Below are 9,851 nucleotides of genomic sequence, written 5' to 3'. Positions count from 1 at the left end.
ATGATAGGTAGTTATTATTATTTCCACCGAATATAGCTTTCAACAGTATTCCAGTAAAATCATGGCATGTCAGCGTGATGCGATGAGAAAGCCTGAAGTATTGCAGATGTTAAACGTGTTCCAGTTTGGTAAAACCCACGAGCATGGGATTGGTGTTGACAAGCCTTGAAACATAATCGGAGTGAACTGGGATTGAACCCACAATCACAGGTTTCTGGCATGTCCAAAGGATGTAACTCAAATTGCGAATTGCAGTGCCTATACTAGTGGGCCACATGCCAGCTTGACTGTTACCTCATTAATCTACTTGAACGATCATGTCTGTCCTGGGAGTGAGGTAGGGAGGTAACTCGAACGTTTCTGGTGGAGGTGGCACTCGTGAAGAGCAACCTCCCCGTGGTGAATGCTGGGTAACGCTAATAGCACTTCCCCCGTGTGGACCTGGGGTAGAATGTGTCCTCAGCACCCCATTGCTGGTTGTAAAAGGTGACCGAATTGGGCAACCCGTTTGCCGTGGGCTGCCTCCCTTGTGTCGGTGGAGGACGGGATTCTGGTGGTTGAGGGCATTGGAGCCAGGAGCCGGGGGTTCCTTTTGCCTAACACAAAACTTTGACACATACTTCGCCTAGACGGGTGGTAGAATGGGCCTGATTATATCAATCGGCTGTCAATGCCGTGCCCTGTGCATGGACAACTTGAATTTCAAATCAATGTTATAGCAATGGTTTTGAACATGACATATTGTGATCTTAAATAACATGCTATATAAATCATTTTATATAGAGTCCTATGCCATTTGTCTTTGCACACAAATCTCTAAATTCATGCAGAGACATTGTCCGAGACAATGCCAAATGCTTGTCTGACATGACAGAGGAGGAAATTGTGGCAGAACTTAAATCCCAAGGTGTCGCCTCTGTTAAACGTTTAAACAGAAAAGATAATGACAAAATAATTCCAACAAATACCTACCTGTTTACTTTTGCTCTCTCTAAACTTCCCAATTCCACCAAAGCTGGCTACTTCAACCTTTGAGTGGATATTTATGTACCGAATCCTCTTCTTTGTCTCAACTGACAAGTATTTGGACATCAAGCCAAAACCTGCACCAAGGCTAAAATCTGCTTCCACTGCAGTGCCAGTCATGACGGCACTGATTGCACCAAGGCCATCAAATGTGCAAATTGCAATGGAGTGCATCGGTCTTCTTCCAAACAATGTCCAGCCTTTGAGAGAGGAACCAAGATAAACAAAATTAAGTACACAAATGGAATCTCTTTTTCTGCAGCAAAGAAGCTTGTTGCAGATCAATCCCCAAGTACACACAATACTTCTACCAAAACGTATTCTGCCGCAGCGTCCTCCTCTAGCAATAAAGTAGACAATTCATGTCAGACAGCAATATACAGCTTATCGAGCGGAGTGGAAATTCCCCCAGATCTCCAATTGAACCTCGATGAGTTCTCCACACATAATACAATAGAATTGTAGAGGACTTCGGCATAAATTTAATGACTTACAGCTTTTATTTCAAGATTTTAAACCATCAGCTTTATGTTTACAGGAAACTTATCTAAAAAACTACAGATACATTTGACTTAAAACAGTACAGTCCATGCCATCATTTCTCACCTCCCGAGGAGAGGGCAACTCAAGGATCTTCAATAGTTGTGAAGCAGGATGTTATCCACAGCCCTGTCACACTTAATTCCCCTCTTCAAGCAATTCTCTCTTTACATTCCTCCTTCATCCTCTCTCCAGCAGTCAGATCTTCAGACACTATGAGGCATAACTCCCCAAGCCCTGTATCATTACAGGCGACTTGAACGGCCACAATCCACTTTGGGGTGGTAATAACAAAATGCCAAGGGGAGAATACTTGAGGATTTCATCTCCAGTAATGATTTACATATATTTAATGATGATTCACATACTTATCTGCATCCTGGAACTGGAACATATTCTTCACTAGATTTATCCCTCACAGACACAAACTTACTACATGAATTTGACTGGTCGGTCCACGATGACCTCTGTGGCAATGACCGCTTTCCAACTATTCTTTCAACTGTCAATCCATCAGATGTTTCGCCTTCATCCCGATGAAATTTCACAAAGGCTAACTGGTCTGTATTTGAATCATTCAAGTGTTTTCAGATCAGTTAATTGAAATTGCTGATGGTTGTATTCCGAAGTCCTCCACAAATCCGTAAACCATGGTTTACCCCCGCTTGTAAACATGCGAGAAAAGCTTGAAAGAAGTCAGAGAAATATTCCTGCCTTAGCATTCCACAACTTAAATACATTTAAAATATCAAATGCTAAGGCTCGTCGTACTCAAGCAAAACAAACGACAGTCTTGGCAGAATAATGTTTCAAAAAAGTAATTCACGAAAACCTATGTCTAAGGTTTGGAATATGGTAAAGACATTTTAAGGAAATGGCTCCAAAGCAACTGTTAAGCATCTTAAGGAGGGTACTAACTTACTAACAAACAAATCCGATATAGCAAACAAATTAGGTGAAACTATGGCTAAGCATTCCTCATCATTAAATAATACTCCAACATTTCAGAAAACTAAGGAACGTCATAAGGAAAAACATAAATTAAATTTCAATTCTAATAATAGTGAGGATTACAATGAAATATTTTCCCTTCATGAAATGCATACTGCTTTGGACCAAGCTCATGATACAGCTACAGGGCCTGATAACGTACATTATTAACTTCTCAAACATATACCTGATTCGTGTTTAGAAACTTTATTGCATATATTTGACACTATATGGACAACGGCTAACTTCCCCTCATCTTAGCGTAATGCTGTCGTCATCCCAATACCGAAACCTAGCCGGAATCATACTGATCCTTCAAATTGCAGGCCAATATCACTTTCAAGCTGTGTTTGTCTGATGTTTATGATCAAGATCAGGGTGTCCCACAGGGTAGCATATTATCAGTAACTTTGTTTGGCATAAAAATAGAATACTTTATCTAAGGTTTTAAAAGACTCTGTTGGTGTGTCATTGTTGGTTGGTGATTTTAATGTATCCTGTCGATAAAAAAATATGCACACGATAGAAAGGCAATTTCAGCTTTGTCTAAATAAAATCAATGATTAGTCTGAACGTAATGGCTTTACTTTTTCTAAATCTATCTGGATCTATTAAAAGCTATTTCCAATTCCAAGTGGGGAGGGGACCAGTCAACCCTTCTTCACTTATACAGATCACCCACTCGCTCTAAACTCGATTATGGCTCCATCATCTATGGTAGAGCCTGAAAAACCAATCTTAAAATGTTAGATACAATCCAATATCAAGGTCTAAGACTTTGTCTTGGATCTTTCCGTACTTCTTCGATTGACAGCCTGTATATTGAGGCGTCTCTTAAAACCGGCCACATAAAACTAGCTTTACAGTACATTACAAAGTTATATTCTTATGTGTCCAACCCTGACTACAACTGTGTGTTTAATCCCCTTTATGAGGATCTGTATGATAAGAAATCATCTCTTATTCCCCCTCTAGGAATAAGAATTAAACATTACCTTTCTGCTGCTAATATTGAACTTGAAACTATATCTCCTTTCCGACTCATGTCTTCTCCTCCTTGGCAATTGGTTCAGCCACATGTAGACCTGTCACTGTCCAAACAAAAGAAAGCAGAAACAACTCAACTACAGTACAAACAAGAATATAATCAATTACGAGCTTCATACAATACTTACAAATCAATATTTACAGATGGATCCAAGGATGGTGGAACCATCGTTGGAACCAAAACTATATCAACTAGATTGCCAGGTAATTCTTCAATATTTACAGCAGAATCAAAGGCTATTTTAACAGCTCTTGAATTTATCAAATGATCTTATAAAAAATATATAATTCATTATTATTTTCAGACTCTCTATCCTGTCTCCAGGCTATTAAAAGTAATTCGTGTAAGCAGCCCGTTTTACTTTACATCACTGAACCGCAAAATGAGCTTTCTACTGGCCAATACGACATCGTCTTCTGTTGGTTGCCCAGCCATGTTGGCAGCTCATTGGCTGCTGCTGCTGCAAAAGCAGCACTAAACAAATCTGTGACACCACTTCTGATCCCGTACACTGATTATTAACCAGTGATTAGAACTTTCATCCGAGATCTAATGCAGAAGAAGTGGGACACCCAAGTAGGTATCAATAAATTACATGGAATCAAACCAAATATCGGTTACACCTATTAGGGTTGTCAATCCAGATATTGTGTGAGCGTTTCAGCTTAACACATGCTATGAACATCTCATACGATGCCACTAATAATCATCAGAAACAACTTACAATAATATATCTTTTACGGCGATGTCGTATTGGCCATTCGCGTTACACTAATGACTATTTATTGAAAGGTGAGGTTCCTCCGTTATGCCCCTTGTGATGAAAGAATCACAGTCAAGCATGTCCTGCATTTTTTAACATTAGTAGAATAAATTAATATATGTGATTGTTGTGGCTGTATCCTCGAAGGGGGTTAAAGTAGTGTAAAATTATTGTCCACCTGAGAGGGTGTCGTAAGTCCATATCATTCAAAGTATGTCATTCCTACTATAGGTGTAATCGTAGCATATGTGTTCTTTTAATTTGACTAAATTGCTCAATAATCGCCAACACCTGAAGTACTGTAAGTCCCAATGGTCACTAGTATGGTGATCTACCTTCAGTGGCTAGTGATCTATAGCCCGTTTTTATAATGTGATGTTATGTATAGTGTTATCGATTTTATAATTCAGTACTAGTTTTAAGTACATTTCTGTGATACGTCTAGTTATTTTACTGTCCTTTGTTGGCAGGTTTTTTATGTAATATATTTATTATGTTTACCCCTTGATAGGCATGATATGGCTGAAATATTGCTGATGTGACTTAAAATTTTAACTCACTCACTCCGGTGCAGATATTGTGTGAGCGTTTCAGGTTACATATGCTATGAACATCTCATACGATGCCACTAATAATCATCAGAAACAACTTACAATAATATATATTTTCATTTAAAACAAGCGATTAAGATTATACAATACAGGTGTTCCCATTTTGAAGAAAATCCTCGTAGAGAGCCATGTGTAGATGAATATAAGACTGACATAACCAAATGATTTTCAAGTATCTTGTTGATTCGTCAGTGTGCAAAGTAAAACCATTCCACCTTAAAAACATTCCAAGTGTTCAGTTGTTGTTTGAATTGTCTTGGTGGTTGGACGTGAAGAAATGGACATGGATTTGGTTTATTGAACAGTGTCAATATGAACGGATTTATTGACAAAGCACTTTACCGTTACACAGTATCGAGGAAATCCGCTACATTACTGCAGATAGTTGAGATGCGTGAGAAAATACAACGCAATATGTCATAACAATGTAATTTAGAGTGACTGTATAGATCTTAGTTTGGAGCATTGTTTGTTGAGCAGTTGGATATTATAATCCCAGAGTATCTCTGCCAAGGGTTCTTATGCATTGTATAAGGTCGCTATGATACCAAACACAGTTGCGGAGGAAGACGTCAACGGTTAAGGGAGTCTTGTTTAATACCTGAAAGGACAAGGGGTATGTCAGTAATGATGCATTCAACTGCACAGTTCAGAGTTCAAGCTGGCTCACATGTGCCCGTTTTTTGTATTTTGATTTTACTCGTTGCCTGTTCCCGTTCGAGTGAGTATCGTGGGGAACTGTTCACAGCAATGGCCGGATGTTCTGAAGGTGTCTTTCTTCCGGTGACTCCTGTCGACTCTGATGTTGTGGCATCTCAGGGTCAATGTTTGGCAAACTGTCTTGAAGATTCCAGCTGCATGTCCGTTAACATCTGTGATGATCCTCGGGGAGGACAGGTGTGTCACAGACTACCTGAGACATCCAATGGGTCGTGTACTGATCTGCAGGCGGCCGCTGGGTGTGTCTTTCTGGAGCCGGTGAGTAGCTTTCTGTGTTCTCCCGTTAAACTTCTGCTCAGATTGGTTCGAGAAATGTCTTGACGTGATGTGACGATTTGTAATTGAAATTTAACTGATCCATGTTGGAAAACGTTTATTCAATAATAACTTCAGTATTCAATCATTATCAATGTGTGGCTTTAGTTGATACATAATAATTAGCACAGGGTAAAATGAGAACACAGGTGCAGGTTAAGTGAGAAACCGCACAGGTGAAGTTAAGGTGAACTCAGGGGAAGGTAAATCCAAAGCACAGAAAACTCGAGCAAACAGTTGGTAAAGTAAGAATACAGATAAATGTAAAGAGAGAATACAGGTAATGGTAAAGTAAGAATACAGGTAAAGGTAAATTAAGAACACAGGTGAAGGTAAAGTGATAATTCAGGTGAAGGTAAAGTGTATACAGGTGAAGGTAAAGGTTTGGTTGGTTGGTTGGTTGGTTGGTTTGTTGTTTAACGCCGCACTAAGCAATATTCCAGCTATATGACGGCGGTCTGTAAATAATCGAGTCTGGACCAGACAATCCAGTGATTGATATCATGAGCATCGATCCACGCAATTGGGATCTATGACATGCATCAACCAAGTCAGCGAGCCTGACCACCCGATCCCGTTAGTCACCTTTTACGACAAGCATCGTCACCTTTTACGGCAAGCATGGGTTGCTGAAGACCTATTCTACCCTGGAATCTTCGCGGGTAACAGGTAAAGGTAGAAGACAGATGAAAAAGTAATAACATGGGTGAAGGTAAAGTGAAAACTGGTAAAGATAAAGACACAGGTGATGAAAAAGGGAAGGTAAATTGAGGACACGGGAGATGATAGTGCAAATATGACGAAAATATCAGAGCTAAATGTAATTAGGTGAGATGAAGGCGTGTTTCATAATTCATGTAAACACGACACATTTAATTAGTTTTCCTCTAACTACAACAATTGTTTTCGATCGTTTCCCGTGTTATATATTTTTAATAGTTGATTCAATGAAATGGATGTTTACTCTTTGTAGTGTAGTGATGTCGGTGTATACAGGTAGCTTACTCTTTGTAGTGTAGTGATGTTGGTGTATACAGGTAGTTTACTCTTTGTAGTGTAGTGATGTCGGTGTATACAGGTAGCTTAATCTTTGTAGTGTAGTGATGTCGGTGTATACAGGTAGCTTACTCTTTGTAGTGTAGTGATGTCGGTGTATACAGGTAGTTTACTCTTTGTAGTGTAGTGATGTCGGTGTATACAGGTAGCTTACTCTTTGTAGTGTAGTGATGTCGGTGTATACAGGCAGTTTACTCTTTGTAGTGTAGTGATGTCGGTGTATACAGGTAGTTTACCCTTTGTAGTGTAGTGATGTCGGTGTATACAGGTAGTTTACTCTTTGTAGTGTAGTGATGTCGGTGTATACAGGTAGCTTACTCTTTGTAGTGTAGTGATGTCGGTGTATACAGGTAGCTTACTCTTTGTAGTGTAGTGATGTCGGTGTATACAGGTAGCTTACTCTTTGTAGTGTAGTGATGTCGGTGTATACAGGCAGTTTACTCTTTGTAGTGTAGTGATGTCGGTGTATACAGGTGGTTTACCCTTTGTAGTGTAGTGATGTCGGTGTATACAGGTAGTTTACTCTTTGTAGTGTAGTGATGTCGGTGTATACAGGTAGCTTACTCTTTGTAGTGTAGTGATGTCGGTGTATACAGGTAGCTTAATCTTTGTAGTGTAGTGATGTCGGTGTATACAGGTAGCTTACTCTTTGTAGTGTAGTGATGTCGGTGTATACAGGTAGTTTACTCTTTGTAGTGTAGTGATGTCGGTGTATACAGGTAGTTTACTCTTTGTAGTGTAGTGATGTCGGTGTATACAGGTAGCTTACTCTTTGTAATGTAGTGATGTCGGTGTATACAGGTAGTTTACTCTTTGTAGTGTAGTGATGTCGGTGTATACAGGTAGCATCAGAACAATTGTACATGAGAAGTGTACATAACTGGATAATGACACACTGTATCTGTGGTGTGAGAGTAATGTACTGAACATTTTGTAGATTTGCTGGCTGTTTAGCTACATTTTGAATTGGTTCAATAAAGATTTTGATTATTTCCAAATTGTAAAATGGCAGTTTGGGTTTCCAGAAAGACACACCCCTGGTCGGCATTGTAAAATAGCTTCTCTAGTCATCAAATCGTTAAAGCTGATGTACATCACATCTTTCATTTCTTTGTTTGTTCCTGTTTTGTTTTGATGATACATTCAGACATATTCCATATGTATCACTGTAACAAGCGCCCAGGCTATCGGGGTATGATGACAGGCAAGCAGTCAGCGAGCCTGACCACCCGATTCAATATCTAATATTCTAATACCTCGCTGGTCACATATGTTTATCATTCCGGTGAATACGCGGACCATGGTGTTAAAAAAACCAAGAGTCATGATCGAGAAGAATCAGAGGTACGAACCTATTATCAGCGAATCCTTTCACGTGTAAGGATCACCACACTTCACAACGAATTGCAAATTTCAAATTTCGCCTGCGTCTTCCATAGTATTCAAATGAGTATTTTTCACACACTTTTATTTGAGAAATAGTTTCATGAGAATATTTCTGGTAGCATCTTTGAAACCTGTTATTGATTTCGTTTCAGGTGAATGTGTGCCAGCACGGTGGAAGGTTCAATGACTCCATGTCTAAGTGTGACTGTTATGATGACTTCACGGGACCCTACTGTGAGAGACGATACAGAGGTCAGTTGCATTCACACGATCCTCAACAAACCTCAACAACGATGTCCTGTGTCAGAATAGTTCTTCACAAACAATTGTGTGGGGACTCCCAATCCAACATACGTTTTCTTCCAAAAAATGGGCCTAATTTAAGTTACCGAACAGGCAAATCAGTGGTCGACAGCGCTAACATTGTACATTGTACACGTATAGGTGTTTTATGCACAAGCAAAGGACTCAAATTTCCTGATACATACGATTATCCAAAATACAAATACCAGAAGAGGCACCGCTTGTTCTTTTTGTTTATTGATGTTCATTCTGTGTTCATCTGTTTACTTCAACAAGCTTGTAATGCATTTAAAAAATGTTTTTCAGACTGTTCTGAGGCTCACAAATATGGAATGCAAGGGAAATCGTCCCAATATCGAATCATCAGCATCCAGCCACTTAACGCTCCCGCAGAGTACCAGGTGGAATGTCTTCTTGCGTATGGAGGCTGGACGGTGGTGGAAGAACGAAAATCAAGCTGCCAGAACGACTATAACAAGACATGGGATGAATACAAGACTGGATGGACCACGCCATGCAACAGGTGGCTCGGACTTGATGCTCTACACTACATCTCAAACCAAGGCATCGCCACCTTCGATATGTATGTGCGCGGAAGTGGTGCATTGTCAGGACAGTACTACTACTCTAATTTCAAGATTGGTGATAAAGCCGATGGGTACACTCTCACCTACACGGGTTCCTATAATCATTCCTCTAAAGCTTCAGGGAATGGTTTTGAGTACGGAGTAGCAACCAAGCACATCAACGGTCAAAGGTTCGCCACGTGGGACCGTCCCGACCCCTCGGGATGCGCTATAAGTGATGGAGCAGGGTGGTGGTACGGAACTAACTGCCCTGATACAAATCTCCACAAGAAGTTGGATGCCAGTGTGCCTGCGGCGATCATGGCGCAATGGCCAGACAACAATGATGTTCTAGAAAAAGTATCTTTTGTGAAAACAGAGATAAAGGTCCTTTGGTAATACACTTTCTTACACACCTGTGGGTGAGAAACCCATTTGAGATAACTGGTATCAAACATATGTGTGAGATCAAATTCCAGGCCCGTGATTGGCTACTCCATGGTGATGACCTGGGGTCAGATGATGAC

The 9,851-nt window shown here is 40.1% G+C and overlaps 1 protein-coding gene across 1 annotated transcript; it reads left to right on the top strand.

Moving 5' to 3' along the window:
- The first annotated feature begins 5,605 nt into the window (after positions 1-5,605).
- On the top strand, positions 5,606-9,723 carry LOC139470504 (fibrinogen-like protein 1). The gene is made up of 3 exons (XM_071252907.1): positions 5,606-5,956; positions 8,608-8,707; positions 9,065-9,723. The coding sequence occupies exons 1-3, from the start codon at positions 5,606-5,608 to the stop codon at positions 9,721-9,723; spliced, it is 1,110 nt and encodes a 369-aa protein (XP_071109008.1).
- The last annotated feature ends 128 nt before the right edge of the window (positions 9,724-9,851 follow it).

This window comes from Haliotis cracherodii, unplaced genomic scaffold, assembly GCF_022045235.1.
Source record: "Haliotis cracherodii isolate W230 unplaced genomic scaffold, xgHalCrac1.p SCAF_20, whole genome shotgun sequence".
Taxonomy (NCBI): Eukaryota; Metazoa; Mollusca; class Gastropoda; order Lepetellida; family Haliotidae; genus Haliotis; species Haliotis cracherodii.
The sequence above is the reverse complement of the archived record's forward strand: the minus strand, read 5'-3'. Positions and strand labels throughout refer to the sequence as shown.

Bases quoted from the DNA above. Each gene is read 5' to 3' on its own strand.
- LOC139470504 (XM_071252907.1), top strand. From the start codon at position 5,606: ATGATGCATTCAACTGCACAGTTCAGAGTTCAAGCTGGCTCACATGTG. The intron at 5,957-8,607 runs GTGAGTAGCTTT...ATTTCGTTTCAG, and splicing joins GGTGTGTCTTTCTGGAGCCG to GTGAATGTGTGCCAGCACGG. The intron at 8,708-9,064 runs GTCAGTTGCATT...AATGTTTTTCAG, and splicing joins CTGTGAGAGACGATACAGAG to ACTGTTCTGAGGCTCACAAA.